This window comes from Gossypium arboreum, chromosome 3 (genome assembly GCF_025698485.1).
Source record: "Gossypium arboreum isolate Shixiya-1 chromosome 3, ASM2569848v2, whole genome shotgun sequence".
In the NCBI taxonomy this organism is placed as follows: domain Eukaryota; kingdom Viridiplantae; phylum Streptophyta; class Magnoliopsida; order Malvales; family Malvaceae; genus Gossypium; species Gossypium arboreum.
The window spans coordinates 94,277,970-94,293,071 of NC_069072.1; the positions used below are offsets into that span (position 1 = coordinate 94,277,970).

Below are 15,102 nucleotides of genomic sequence, written 5' to 3' on the forward strand. Positions count from 1 at the left end.
GTATGGTAAGATATGTCGGATGTTCACTGACCATAAAAGTATAAAGTATTTGATGACTCAAAAAGAGCTGAATTTACAAAAAATGAGATGGTTAGAGTTGATAACAGGCTATGAGTTGATAATAGACTATCACCCAGGGAAGGCGAATGTAGTCACCGACGCTTTGAGTAGAAAGTCATTGTTAGCCCTGAGGGCTATGAATGCTCAGTTGGCCGTGACTAGTGATGGTTCGGTACTGGCAGAGTTGAGAGCTAGACCGATGTTTCTGCAAGAGATTTGTAAAGCTCAAAAAGGTGATAAGGAATTGCAAGCTAAGATAGCTCAATGTGAAACGAGAAATGAATCAGAGTTTAGTATTAGTACCGACAGTTGCATGATGTTCCGAGACAAAATTTGTGTACACAAGGACAGTAAGCTTATTTAGAGGATTTTACGAGAGGCACATAGTAGTTGTTTGTCTATCCATCCGGGTAGTGTGAAAATGTATAACAACTTGAAGAAAATGTACTGGTGGTCGGGGATGAAAAGAGACATTTCTGAGTTTGTTTCTAAGTGTCTGGTTTGTCAACAAGTGAAGGCCGAACACCAAGTACCCTCGGGATTACTTCAACTTGTGATGGTTCCCGAGTGGAAATGGAACAAGGTAACCATGGATTTTGTATCGGGATTGCCCTTAACGCCAAAGAAAAAGGATTCTGTTTGGGTCGTTGTTGGTAGACTTACTAAGTCGGCACATTTTATACCGGTGCGTACTGACTTTTCCCTTGAGAAATTGGCTGATCTATATGTTTTCGAGATCGTAAGACTTCATGGAGTACTTTTGTCGATTATTTCGGATAGAGATCCGAGGTTTACCTCGCGGCTTTGGAGGAAGTTGCAAGAGGTATTAGGAACAAAACTGAATTTTAGTACAATATTTCACCCGCAAACCGACGGCCAGTCGGAGAGAGTAATTCAGATCTTAGAAGATATGTTGTGATGTTGTGTTCTCGAGTTCCAAGGTAGCTAGGAAAAGTATTTGCCGCTAGTTGAATTCGCCTATAACAATAGTTATCAGTCGAGTTTGGAAATGGCACCCTATGAGGCTTTGTATGGGCGTAAGTGTCGGACGCCCTTATATTGGACGGAACTTAAAGAGAATCAGATTCATGGGGTCAACTTAGTCAGAGAGACTGAAGAAAAGGTTAAGATGATTCGTGATTGCCTGAGAGCCGCATTGGATGGACAGAAATCCTACGTGGATTTGAAACGAAAAGAGATCGAGTTTCAAGTTGGTGATAAGGTGTTTTTAAAGGTATCCCCGTGGAGGAAAGTCCTTAGATTCGGTAAAAAGGGCAAGCTGAGTTCGCAATTTCTTGGATCTTATGAGGTGACCGAGCAAATTGGACTGGTAGCATACCGATTAACCTTGCCTCGTGAGCTAGAGAAAATTCATGATGTGTTCCATGTATCGATGTTGCGCCACTATCGATCTGACCCCTCACACGTGATTTTATCGGAAGAAATTGAAATAAGCCCGGATATGACCTATGGTGAAGAACCGATCAAGATTTTGGATCAAGAATTCAAGAAATTGAGGAATAAAAGTCTGGCACTATTGAAGGTTTTGTGGCATAGACATGGAGTCGAGGAAGCCACATGGGAACCCGAGGAGACCATGAGAGACCAATACCCAAATTTGTTCACCGGTAAGATTTTCGAGGACGAAAATCACTAAAGAGGGAGAATTGTAACGACCTGATTTTGGGCTTAGTCGGAACATAAATTTCTTGACCAGCAATCCAAAGTTGAAGAAAGTATTTTATTATTATTTTGGAGTTATAGCATGTTTATATTAGTGCATGAAAAATTTGGTGAAGTAATTTTAGCGTTTGTGAGCTTAATTGCGAAAAAGGACTAAATCGCATAAAGTGCAAAAGTCCTATTTTGATAGCTAAGGGTGTCAAATAGCTAGAAAACTTAAATTGGGGGTCTTTAAAGGGCAATTAGACCCTTTAAAGAGGCATGTTCAGCCATAGGAGACAAAGGGATAGAAAAGTCAATGTTAGGTGAAAATTTGGTGGCTAAATGGACTAAAAAGAAATAAAATAAAAAAAAGAATGATATCATCCCTTTCTCCCCTTCTTATTCACCGAAATTCTCAGCAAAATAAAGGTTCTTGGAGCTTTAAAATTTTAGCCAATCTGTTCTCTTGCAAGTAAGTCAATTTGAAGGTTATTTTTTATAATTTTTGTACTTTTGGAACCCTTGTAGCATGAGCTAGCTAATGAGGGGACCATTTTGCAAAATGGTTAATAGTCTAGGGTTTTACCATAAAGGGATTCATGATGTTTGCTGAGTTTTTATGGAAGAAAATGAATCTTTGTGGTATAGTGAACAACTTTTGTGAAAGAACTTCTCATGAAAACCCTAAAAGGGATCATTTTGTAAAGTTTGTAAAATGGATAGTAATGTTGTGAAACAATGGGAATTTTTTGTCACTATAAGAGTAAAAAAGGTTCATCTAGGCTTAAAATTTAAAGAAATTTGATAAAAATTGATTTTCGAGCCTAAAGGTAAAATGGTCATTTTGTGAAAGTCTAAGGGCAAAATGGTTATTTTTCCAAAAATGTGAACTTATGATTGCTTAAATTTATTTAGAGGTTAAATGAGTGAATTTTTATTATTTTGGATCAAGAAAAACAAAAATTAGACTCAGACCGGGGGAAAGCCAAGCAAGTTGAGTAAATCGTCTAGCCGCCTACATTTTGTAATCTAAGGTAAGTTGTATGTAATAATGCAACTATATCTTTATAATGTGTATTTGAGTTGATATGGCATAAATTGTCTTGATTTTGGAACATGAGAATACATGTTGAGAAACTTATGTAGTAAAGACTTTCGTTGAACCTTTGGAATAGGCTTGGATATTTGTACCGTGATAATGGGTGATATGTGTGCTAGCGTAAGACATGTTTGGGACATGCATCAGCGACAGAATGAGAGCCAGTGTAAGACATGTCTGGGACATGCATCGGCCTCACAATATTTAAGCCAGTGTAAGACATGTCTGGGACATGCATCGACATTGAGACGAGAGCTAGTGTAAGACATGTCTAGGACATGCATCGGCCTCATGATATACAAGCTAGTGTAAGACCTGTCTGGGACATGGCGTCAGCTTGGGATGTGTCAGTGTAAGACCTATCTGGGACATGGCATCGACACCGATAGATGAGAGCCAATGTAAGACCATGTCTAGAATATGGCATCAGTATTTTAACCCATGTTAGGGCTATTGAGTATCCAGTAGCATTCTAAATGGTTCAACAAAAGGTTGTGATTTATATCGAAATGAGAAAAGTCATGATCATGTGATGAGTGGTACAGGTACCTAATTGAAATGTATAAGACATGGGCTTAATGTATGCAATATGAGTTGTATTGGATGGTGATGAGTAAGTTGTGCTTGCGTTTATTTATGGTATTCATAATTAATCTATGAAAGGTTATGAGCATATTGCTTTATGATAAGTAGTTGTTGTTTATTTTTATGCAACTTACTAAGCTCTATGCTTAACTTATTTTCCTTTCCATTTTCTTATAGTGCCGCCATAGTAGCTCGAGGATCATCTCTACTTCAGAGAAGCCAGTCACACTATCATCCGAAGCACTTAGTATAGTTAGATCTTTTATTTTGATTATGGCATGTATAGGACCTTGACTTTTGAGTTTTGTGTTATTGTTAATTGGCCAAATATGTTGGCTTACTTTAGCATTTGATTTATTTTGTATAAGGCCATGGAAAACGACTAATATTGAAAGTTATTATGTGAATGCAAGCTAGCCTTTCATGAATGTAAATTTTTTGGCATGGTTGATTATATGTAATGTATATGGGTCTTAGCTATGGTTGTTTGGTTGAGAAATCATATTAAGTAAATCTTTGATGTGTTGGTTGATGTTAGATTTTGTTTCAGGGTGGCAAAAGCTTGGTAGATAACCTTATATTGTCCACACGGGTAGATACATGGGCGTGTGTCTAAGCCGTGTGCGACACACGGTCAGTCCTACGGGCGTGTTGTTCGGCAGTGTGTGTCCCCAACACGTAAAATTTTCAAGTTAGAATGTATGGTAGTAAACACACAGGCAGAGACACGGCCGTGTGTCTCAGCCGTGTGGAGGACACAGCCTCTAGCCATGGGCGTGTACCTTGGCCGTGTGCCCCAAATTGTGTGCTGACGTCAGAAACAAAATGTCAAGGTTTTTAGACACCGGCGTGTCATGGCGGCGTGAGGGACACAGGCTATAAACACGGGCGTGTGCCAGGCCGTGTGAAAACCCCTGTAGGTTCGCATTTAGAATTTAATTCACACAGGCATGGGCCACGGGCGTGTCCCTAGATACTTAGGCCGTGTGTGTTACACAGGCCATTAACACGGCCATGTTATAATGACCACACGGGCGTGTGTCCTGTTTTAAGTGATATTTTCCAAAGTTTTCAAAAGCGATCGATTTAATCCCAGACCGTTTCCAAAGTATGATTTGGGCTTGTAGGCCCATATTAGGAATCAACAGACTATGAATGGAAAGTTTTAATTTGACCTAGTTTTTTACATTTTAGAAAAGATTGAATGCATGCGTTTAAGTTAGGTAATGCGTCATTCCCAGCTCCGGTCTCGGACTTGGTGAGGGGCATTACAGGCTTCCCGCTATAATCAGTGTAATTTTTTTCTCCATTTCTAGGCAACTAGTACCTTTAACCATCCTTTTTATGTGAAGGTCGACACCGTCGTATACGCAAAAGGGCTCTCAGACGTGGAGCGTCTATTATGGTGTAGTAAAGGTGATGCTCCTTTCGGGGCGACAACAGTTGTCGTTTTTACACAACCAATTAATAACTACAACCGTTGTCGCGTCAACACGAGTTTGACCTCTACTATTTCAGAACATCCGCTTTCCACCTTAAAGCCCTCTTGTGTTCACCTCGGTGTCAACTTTTGGACAAGAATGAAAGGTTAAAGATACGGATTGCTTGGAGATAGAGAAAAAGATTACGTTGATTACACCAGAAGTTCCTAGAATTTTTTCGTATGATTATGGCATCAATCTTATGTATGGTATATATAGGGCATTGTTTGTGGGTATCCAAAAAGCTTGAACTCCTGACCGCGTAATGATCATCACCTAGGCCCCCAGTTAGACTCGAACTCGTGACCGCAGAATAGCCACCGAATGGGATCTCCACCTATACTTTGACCCCTGATCGTATCAAGCATTATTACCTTGAAACCTTATTTCCCCACGATGGGTTTCTAAGGTGATAGTCCTATCCCACCATGACATATGAAATATATGTGTGCAGAGGTATGTTATCACATCCCAACCCCTCAAAATTACCTAAGAACTTCTGTCGTCTCAGTCAAAAACCCTAAATACTTTCAAAATACCCTAAAAAACTTTAAACCTAAAAAAAAAAGCCCTAACCCTGGAGAGAGAAGGTGAAAGCGCGTCCAACTAGACGAGCTTTCTTGCCATCTATGTAGAAACTGCGCCCAGTTGGACGCACTTTCACTTTCTCTCTCCTAAAAATTGCCTATTTCCCTACTTAATTTTAAAACGCGCCTAGATAATTCAACAAACATAACCCTTTATATTTACAAATTTTATTAATTTAATCTGAAAACACATTTTCATCATAAATCGGAGTTATAAAACAAATTCAAAACCTTTAATTAAGTAAATTTATAAATAGCTCTTATTATACTATATTAGAAAATATATAAATAATATAATATTTCCTCAATGTATATATATTCTGTCTTTTATTTATTGAAACAACCATAAAGAAATAGGAACATGGTTGTGATGATACTACTTTCATATAAGGGAAAACATATGCATGCAAGTGTTTAAGGCTTTTTATCTTAGTTTCCCCTATATCTTTTGATCATACTAAGACATGAAATACGGGTTCAGAGTTATGGTCGTTCACATCTCTCTTGTTTCCTTTGTGGATAAAAAACACAAGAAGTTGGATTGTTTGGTTCAACAATCAGTTGATTATTTTGTAGGCTTATATGGCACTAGCTATCTTAAGAGAACCAACGATAAAAAACCAAATTTCCAAATCTTTGTAAGTGCTCAAAATGCCTGTTAGAGTTAATAGCTTCCTACCATGTTGGATTGCAACACTCCAAAGCTGAAGCTTTTGTTCTTTTCAGTTATACTTACAGACTGATGATCAAATGAAGGAAGCTACTTCAGGAATCAAAATGCAGCAGATGTTAGTCTTATCCATGGGTATGTCAATGCCAACGTATACAGTCCTCTAACAGAGGCAAAATTGGTTTCTTCTTGCATGAATTGATGGCAAAAGACAATCAAAATACACTGTAAAATATTAATATATATATTTTGAGGAATTATTATATTATTTATATATTTTAATACAGTATAATAAAATTTATTTATATATAAATTATGATTTAGATTTGTGACGAAGATGTATTCAAGGGCTAAATTGATAAAATTTTAGAATTAAAATTAAATTAATATGATATGTAAAAATTTAGTGATAATATTATTATAATAATTAAAAACATTAGTGATAAAGTCGAAGTTTTCGTAATTTGGTGATTAAAACAGAAGCATGGTAATGGTTGAATAAGTACAATTTACACTTTAAAATTAAAATAACGAAGAGACGTTTTTCTTTGTGAAAAATAAATTTAAAAAAAAAAAGAAAAAAGAAAAAAAGAAAAGGGAAGTAGGAAAGAAAGGGAGCGTAAAAAGAAGCAGAAATTTCAGTACGAACAGACGTTGCACAATCCCACATCCGTGCCCTTTGGCTCTCTCGTTGTTCCGTCGTGAGCGTCGGCCGATCCTATCTGAACGCTGCCGGATTTTTCGACGCCGTTCGAATCTCTCTCTTTCTCTCTTCTTCACCTCCTTGACTGCTTATTGTTGAATCTGTAAGTTCCTTTTTGTTTAATTGATTATATTGTTATTGACGCTTTATTTTTTGTTTTTTCGGCACTTGAAAAGCTTGATATCATTTCACTTTGTGGAATATGAAACGCAGCCGGTTTTGAACCCTAATTGAAGCTTTTTTTTTCTTTTGTTTTTCAGATTTCGTTAAACTTTTGAGCTTTTTTTTTTTTTTGGCACAGCTAGTAAATGTTCGAACCAATGATTCTTTGCTTCTTTTAATCTTTTTAATTATCAAAGTCGAACAAATTTATGCTCACTAGTAGTTGAAGACTTTAATAATGTAAATATTCGCGTCTTAAATGTTTCAATTTACATTATTTCTATTCTAAATTTGGATTTATTCAGGTATATGGATGATTAATTGAGGAAGGTGGTCTCAACTAGCTGATTTTTTCGCTATTATTGTTTTTCCTTAGCTGAACTGTGTTTTTGCTAGTAATTATTTTTCAATTTACTCTTCAATTTATTTATTGTTGTTGATATCTAAAAGCATAAGACTCTCAAACCCCTAGTAATTAACTGCATATCTCATTTTTAATACTAATATTTCCGGTGCGTGCGCGTGTGTATTTATTTTAAATTTTAGCTTTGGTCTTGTTCTAATGAGGGAAATAAAATAAACTTGTAAAAATAATTCTTTAAGGAAAATGAAACATGTGGTTAGCTTGAAGTAGTTGTATTTTGAGTTTGTTTAATTGGTTGCAGTTGTTTTATCTTTTCAAATTATGAATTCCAAAGTTTGTGCTGTTGTTTATTTCCTTAACAGTATATATTTTACAGGAAATACTTGCTGTTTATCCCCCATGCAGTACTTCACCTTGCGTTTTGCGTTGCTTGAATCAGTGGTGTGAATTTGCAATACTGTTCTTTTTTGAGGTATATGAGTGACCATGGGGTCAGCTTGTTGTGTAGCTGCAAGGGAAAGGACCCTTCCAAAGAGAACTGGAGTTGAGACTTTGCATAGAAATGCAACATGTTCACCATCATGGAGCTTCCGATGGGATAGTCAAAGGTGCGTAGCTGATGAAATTGAAGAGCCTTCTTATCAGGTGTCGAATAGAGCTAGCAGAAATGTTAGCATGGAGAGAAAAGGGACATTAGGTTCTGGTAGGCGTAATATTTCTGATCAAAGAAATGCACTTGAGATTGAGAACTATGAAATACCCACTTGTCAAAAATTCCCTATCCGTGAAGATATGGGTAGGAATATGATGACCCCCTCTTCAGGTAAATTTATTTGTTAATTAGTAGGTAGCTTATCGAGATACCTTTTTCCTATAAGCATCTTTACTGTACATAAGATTTCCGGAAACTTTTGCTTAGAACTTTTGTTCTATGTTCGTTGTCTTGAAATTATGTCGTTTGTATAATTTTTTCTATTAACTTAATGTGAAAGGCTCTAATGGTCTTCAATTCCCAGCTACTGCACCTTTAGTATGCAGGATTGCATGGTATTTACTAGTTGACTTCATTATCATAACTCATAAGAAGGAACATAAAATATTATGTTTATTTATTTACTAGTTATATCCATTCTGTTATTGCCTACTACTCTATGTTCTCTCATTGCAGTTTTCAGTTATATGGCTTGGTGTCAGTTCCCCTCTTTCTATTATCTTTTCGTATTTTGTTTGAAATTGTTTTATGTTGATGCTGCAGACATATCTAGGGCAAGCAATTATTCCATTGAGGTAAGTTTGGATAGTTGAATAAGCTTTTTATACTTGTGTGTGTTGTCTTTTTATCTTTTGGATGCTCTAGCCTATTCTACACCCATTTATGGTCTTTAACATGCCCATCTGATTATCCTGTAGGTGAAGAATTTGGCAGAATCACCGGATATTGTGGATTCATCTGCACCAAAGCTTTCATTTTGTACACCTTCATCACTCTCACCACCAAATACAAAAACTTTGTTTGGCCATATTCCTTCCAACTCAACCCCATCTAGATGGGCTCGCCATTCACCTGGGCATCGGCTACTGAGGCAGGTCTCTGATAGTCGAATTCTGGGACCGAAATCACCAAATAATTATTCAATGTCTGAAGGAAGGTCATCTTTTGTGCTCTCCACATGTAGCCATGACTTGACAGCTGGATCTCATGGTGGCTCTTCTGATGGCTGGTCTATGCGCACTTTTTCAGAGCTTGTGGCCTCTTCTCAAAGAGAAAGGTGGTCTTTTGATAGTGAACACTTTGGTTCTGGTGATGGCAAGATAAGTGGATGTAGCAGCAGGTTCTCGTATTCTCCATCCATAGGTATGCGAACTTGTGGGGCTTGCTCAAAGCTTTTGGCTGAGAGATCTTCGTGTAGCTGCAATGAAATTTCAGTGGTAGCTGTACTTGTATGTGGACATGTTTATCATACTGAATGCTTGGAAACTATGACGCCAGAGGCTGACAGATATGACCCAGCCTGCCCAATATGTATGGGTGGAGAAAAGCAGGTCTCAAAGATATCCAGAAAAGCTTTGAAAGTTGAACTGGAGTTGATGGCTAAACATCTTAAGTTATTCAAGAATAGAGTTAAAGATAGTTTTGCGGAAGGTGATTGTAATGATTTTAACCATCAACAAAATGCCAAGCGAGAAGGAAAAGCTCCAAAGTTAGAACCCAGTTCAAGCCGGAGAAGCTCCTTGGCAAAGCCTTTCTTGAAGCGCCACTTCTCAGTTGGGTCTAAGTGGGGCAGATCAGTATCAGAAAATGATTCTGCCAGAAAGAAAGGGTTTTGGGCAAGACATAGGAAAGATTGAGTTCCCTCCTCTACTGCCCTGAGGTGAGAGGCTTGTCCGTTCCACCAGAAAAGCTTATCACTGTAGCATATATTGTCCTTCTTTCCCTTAATCCAAGGGTTGTGGACCATTCTCCTCAAGTCAGGCTTCCAAGTCTCAACACTCAAATGCAATCAAATCTCAGCTTCTTGAGTTAGAGATTCGCCACCCTGTTTTTAAGGTAATACTATCAACAAGATAGCCATAGAAAATTTCCTACACTGATGACTGACCCATCTTATAACTTGTGCTCCTTTGGTGTTTTCCGTTATTTTGGTTGCCGATAAGCTAGTGGTAGGTAGGGCATGAGTCTTGAGGGCTACCAACTTTGAATTAGAGCAGAGTAGAAATTGCGTAGTTTGGGAATTTCGAAGTCCAAGGTAATGAAGTTATTTTCTTTATTTCTGGACAAATTATCAAGTGAATTTTCTGTTTTATTAGGATTCATTGAAAGATGCAACTGAATGTTATATATAATATCTTCTGGATGACTGATCTGAAAGGGAACCTACAGTTTCAGCCATTGACCGAAGCACTTAATTGATTGGGAAAATGACTAGCAAGTATTCTACTGTCCTTTGCAGCTCAATTCTATTGATAATATATTAATGAACATGCTAAGGTATTGCAAATTTTCTTTGAACTTGAAGATTCTCTTCTTTGTTTTTACTACGGTCTACCTTCCAGTTTTATAACAATTGAATCATAAAAACTATCTTTGTCCATTAAAAAAACTATTACAGAAGTTATTTATGATAATAATTATAAAATAAATCAATTATATAATTTGTTTAACTTTTATCTAATTTTATTTTAAAATTAAGAAATTGAACCTTATCGACAAGGTTGCTTGAATGGGGACTGATGGGACCGAGAATTGGTTGGGGCAGCGAACAGATTTATTCGAAGATTGGTAAAAATTGATTGAATTGGGTGGTTAAATCAGGGTTTTAAATTTTTTTAATATTTTTTATAAATTTTCTAATGATTTATTAATCGAACTGGATGGATTGGTGGATAAATGGTTTGACCAGTTCAAATTGGTGGATAAATGGTTTGACCAGTTCAATTATAAAAACCTTACTTATTAAATAAATATGAGTAAAAAAATGCAAAAGAGTAGGATCTATCAAAATAATTCTTGCCTTAAATTATGCTTAAACGAAAGGACCTGATTTGAAAAGGATAATCAAAACTTAAAATAGTCCAAATTTGAAAACGATTTTAAAAAAATTTCAAATTAAGAGGATCAAAATTGAACTAATCTGCACATTGAAGACTATTAACCGACCTCTAATCTGCAAAGCTATACTATATACAGTATAATATTTGTTTATCAAAATAAGGTTACGTTACAAATTAGATCGAGGTAGCTACGAGAGACTTACATGCTACCTAGTTTACGACTACGAAATGAAAGAAATTAAACAGAGAAGTAATGATGAACTAAATGTGCAAATTGAGTTTAACTATACCGATGATCGTTGATTGAATTGAATCTCGAGTTAATTAGCATTATTACCATTACAACACCGAAAAAATTGTAAATTTTAAAGATTAAAAAGAATTATATATAAAAAGTTGTATTTGATTTTGAAAAAGAAAATATATGAAAATTTCACTGGATAAAATAAATAGAATTCATGTACTTTCCAACAAATTAGACTCGATTTTAACTAGATAAACAAATCTTATAAAACATTAATCAAGCTAGGCTGAAATAAAGCCAAGAGTCGCTCCATAATTCAATTTTCTAGAACATGCAAGGCTCCATAGATACAAGTGCCTGGTGCATATCAAGTTGTAATTATGGCAACATTGTTGTGCAACCCTTTGTCATGAAAGCTGTAATATTTAAAGATACATCATCCCGAATTTCTTAAATAAAGGCCAACATTTAACTTGAGCAAATTAGAAGACATCTAAAATATAATGCACTGCCCCGTACTCCATGGCTTCCAAAAACGGAAAAGAAGTAATCTCTCTACTCTTTCCCAAAATCAGTACTGTAGTGTGCACTAGATTCCAGTTTCTTGGCTTCGTTCAACTTTCGTACTGCCTGAAATTTTTCACCACATAGAGTGTGTGTGCGGTAAGCATATATTATCATCAGTTATCCAGCTTTGTTTTCTCAATAGTTATGCCAAAATATAGTAAAAAATAGGAAGTTATAATGCACATAAGCCAAACAAAAGAAGGCGGTATTTCAAGTTCTAAGCTTCTACCTTCATGAAATCTTCATGGATTACATAATCACGTTCTGCACGAATCGCTGACATTCCGGCCTCCGTGCAAACATTTCGTAGATCAGCACCATTAAAACCCTAAACCAATGGTTGATTAAAAATATATTAGTAATGAGTATTACAAGCATGAAAATGGAACAAGCCAACTTTGACTAACCTCAGCAAGTTTAACAACAGCTTCATAGTCAATTTCACCATGCTTGGCAATGCCAGCAGCATGGATCTTGAGGATTTCCATTCTCGATTGTTCATTTGGCAATGGAATTTCTATTTTTCTATCTAGCCGCCCAGGACGAAGAAGTGCAGGGTCAAGTACATCAGGTCGGTTTGTAGCCATGATCATTTTAACCTAAGCACCAGCAAAACAATTTTAAGTTGATAATATTTTCTCAAGAGTGACATGTGTGCAGAGTCAATGAATGACAAACTGAGAGAAATTTCAGTTCCAGACCATGGTAATCAGTTCAAAGTGTTAGAATATTTACTTCAAATCACAATCTTGAACTATGTTCATAATAAAACAATGTACCTTTCCAAGCTGATCAAATCCATCAAGCTGATTAAGTAACTCCATCAGCGTTCTCTGTATTTCACGGTCAGCGCTTGTTCCTTCACTAAAACGGCGTCCACCGATGGCATCAATCTCATCCATAAAGATGATGCAAGGCTGAAAAAAAAGAAACAAACATAAGCATGATATTAACCGAAACAAAAAAGAAGCAATAAAAAAATTTCAAAACTCCCAAGGCTCTCACTTGGTGATCACGAGCATATCCAAACATTTCTCTTATCAGCCTCGCACTTTCTCCAATGTATTTGTCAATTATTGCACTTGAAACGACCTGAATTCAGATGATAAGGTAATGCATTCATTCAAGGACAAGATAACATGTCACATATAAAACCACAAAGGCAAGTTACATGGTATAAAAAAAATACTGACCTTTAAAAAGTTAGCATCAATATTGCTTGCTATTGCTCTGGCTAATAATGTCTTGCCAGTACCAGGAGGTCCATAAAGGAGGACACCCTGCAATGAAGATGAGAAATTTCAAATGATTCCCAAACAAACATCACTTGATGACAGTGTGCATCACCCATCAATATATACAAAAGTACACTCTTTGAATCTCCAGAATTGAGAGACAAGGGAGATGGGAAGCAAGAATCACCTTGGGAGGTTTAATCCCAACTCTAAGGAAAAGCTCGGGGTTCATTAGAGGGAGCTCAATTGATTCCCTAAGTTCTCGAATTTGATCAGATAAACCACCAACAGCAGAATAGCTAACGTTACCAGGATCTTCATGTAGCATGTTGTAAACAACTGGATCAACCTGTTATCCAAAAATGTAAAACAGTATCAGACATTTGAAAAGAGAACTTACTTTGATATCATAAAAACAGCTGAACTAAACAGGAAGCTAATATAACTTACTTCACGTGGAAGAGCCCGCATGATTGTAAGCGTTGTCATGTCAAGGACCACTCTAGTTCCAGAAGTCAGTTTCTCCTTGTCAACTTTGCTGCGGCAACCAACCACATAGCGAGGGCCACTGCTTGCTTTAACAATCACTGAAAGATCATATAAACATCCAACATATAGCAATTTATCAATTCTAAAGAAAAATGAATCAACAAACACTAAGAAATTCAAATGCAACTACTAAGATGCCAAACAATGAAATTTTACTAAAAAGAACACATCAATGAAGTTTGTAAGTTTGATATCCAAATGTTAAAGATGCTTAGCCGCTTGGACAAATGTCTACACTAAAAGAATAAGGCGACGGTGGAAAAGGAATAATTACGGCGCTCATTGTCAAGAGGCCTGAGAACTTCTCCAATGATCTGTCCAACACTCTGAAGAGACTTCAAATCGTCTTCAGTTTTGTTAAACTCCTTCTTAGCAGCTCTCAGATTCTCCCTACCTAAACATCCAACAGAATAGCTGTGTCAAAAACCATTCCATGTATGATATATATTAGTCGGAAAAACAAAAACCCGGACTTCAAACAACTAATTCACTATGCAATAGCCAAATCTACAAGCATTTTTTTTCCTTTCGTTTCTTTTATTTTCTTAGGAAGCAAGAATTTAATTTTATCATTAAATAAAATCATCAGTCCAAGTCGAAGGCATTGAACAGCATAATTTTAGTTGAAAACAAAATAATTATGTACCGCTGCAATCAAAGCTTACAGCTTTTCTCACCAATTTTTACCTACTTAAGCTATCTCTAAAAAGAACAGGGAAAAAAGGGAACTCTCAAAAAAGCTTATTTTCAAAGCAGCAAAACGAAAAAGCAGATGGAATTGAAGAATAATGAAAATGGAAAAGCAAAAACCTAAATCACAAATCGGGGGAAACAACGAAGAAATAATAATTCGGATGTAAAATGAAAGGCAGATCGAGGGAAAGAGAAAAGTGGGGGGGGCATATTAGTGTTAGATTATGAGATGAGATGGAAGGAGACCTGCGCGAACCCTGGACTCGTACTCCTTGTGTTGAAGGAGTTTCTTTCGGTACTCCGCAATGGCATTTCGGCGCCGTACAGCGTCTTCTCCATCGCTCATGGTCACAAATCCCAGATCAGAGATCGAAATCGTTTGATTTTGGAAGAATGCCTTTTTTTTGGCTTCTCAGAGGTTTCTTGAGTGAGGGGTTGTTTGTATTTTAAAGCCGCCTTCTGCTACAAACAACATCCTTTTTACATGACGCTCTTTAAAATAGTTTACGTTTTTTCCCCCACAGATAGTTTACTCATTTAATCGGGTTTTTAATTAAAACTAGTTTCATGTGTACATCTTATTTACACATTTAATTTTTATTTGGTTTTAAAATAATATATTTTAAATTATTATAATTAATTTTATTTCAATCCTTAAATATAATTCAAATATATTAAATTATTTTAAAATTTAAATATAATAAAAAATTAAATTTAAAATTAATATCTTGTAGATCAATAAATTTTTCAATAATATTAAAAAATCATAATCATAATTAAAACATTTGTACAATATAATTTTTACCTCATGTAATTATTAATAAATGTAATTAAAATATATTAATTATTTTGATAATTCAAGTATAATATTAATAAAAATTCCTAT

At 36.0% G+C, this 15,102-nt stretch overlaps 2 protein-coding genes across 4 annotated transcripts; one reads left to right on the top strand and one right to left on the bottom strand.

Annotated features, from left to right (window-relative positions):
• The first annotated feature begins 6,539 nt into the window (after window positions 1-6,539).
• Window positions 6,540-11,526, top strand: LOC108480238 (uncharacterized). 3 transcript variants are annotated; one of them, XR_001870583.2, is made up of 5 exons: window positions 6,541-6,953; window positions 7,753-8,199; window positions 8,632-8,663; window positions 8,787-9,924; window positions 10,036-10,375. XR_001870583.2 is itself a non-coding variant. In XM_017783152.2 (4 exons), the coding sequence occupies exons 2-4, from the start codon at window positions 7,863-7,865 to the stop codon at window positions 9,723-9,725; spliced, it is 1,308 nt and encodes a 435-aa protein (XP_017638641.1). In that variant the 5' UTR covers window positions 6,540-6,953; window positions 7,739-7,862; the 3' UTR covers window positions 9,726-10,375. The 3 variants fall into 3 exon arrangements, 2 of the variants coding, with proteins under 2 accessions (XP_017638641.1, XP_017638640.1); XM_017783152.2 differs by having other exon boundaries at window positions 6,540-6,953; window positions 7,739-8,199; window positions 8,787-10,375; XM_017783151.2 differs by having other exon boundaries at window positions 8,787-11,526.
• On the bottom strand, window positions 11,414-14,787 carry LOC108480611 (26S proteasome regulatory subunit S10B homolog B-like). Its single transcript, XM_017783659.2, has 10 exons — window positions 14,463-14,787; window positions 13,798-13,917; window positions 13,425-13,561; window positions 13,162-13,323; window positions 12,933-13,019; window positions 12,745-12,831; window positions 12,519-12,656; window positions 12,147-12,338; window positions 11,969-12,067; window positions 11,414-11,802 (listed from the first exon to the last, which is right to left on the bottom strand). The coding sequence occupies exons 1-10, from the start codon at window positions 14,560-14,562 to the stop codon at window positions 11,728-11,730; spliced, it is 1,197 nt and encodes a 398-aa protein (XP_017639148.2). The 5' UTR covers window positions 14,563-14,787; the 3' UTR covers window positions 11,414-11,727.
• Window positions 14,788-15,102: the final 315 nt, after the last annotated feature.

Coding starts and splice junctions, on each gene's coding strand:
- LOC108480238 (XM_017783152.2), top strand. CDS start 7,863: ATGGGGTCAGCTTGTTGTGTAGCTGCAAGGGAAAGGACCCTTCCAAAG. Junction 8,200..8,631: donor TATGATGACCCCCTCTTCAG/GTAAATTTATTT, acceptor TTGATGCTGCAG/ACATATCTAGGGCAAGCAAT. Junction 8,664..8,786: donor CAAGCAATTATTCCATTGAG/GTAAGTTTGGAT, acceptor ATTATCCTGTAG/GTGAAGAATTTGGCAGAATC.
- LOC108480611 (XM_017783659.2), bottom strand. CDS start 14,562: ATGAGCGATGGAGAAGACGCTGTACGGCGCCGAAATGCCATTGCGGAG. Junction 13,918..14,462: donor CGAGTCCAGGGTTCGCGCAG/GTCTCCTTCCAT, acceptor TTGGATGTTTAG/GTAGGGAGAATCTGAGAGCT. Junction 12,068..12,146: donor CTGTTGTTAAACTTGCTGAG/GTTAGTCAAAGT, acceptor CCATTGGTTTAG/GGTTTTAATGGTGCTGATCT.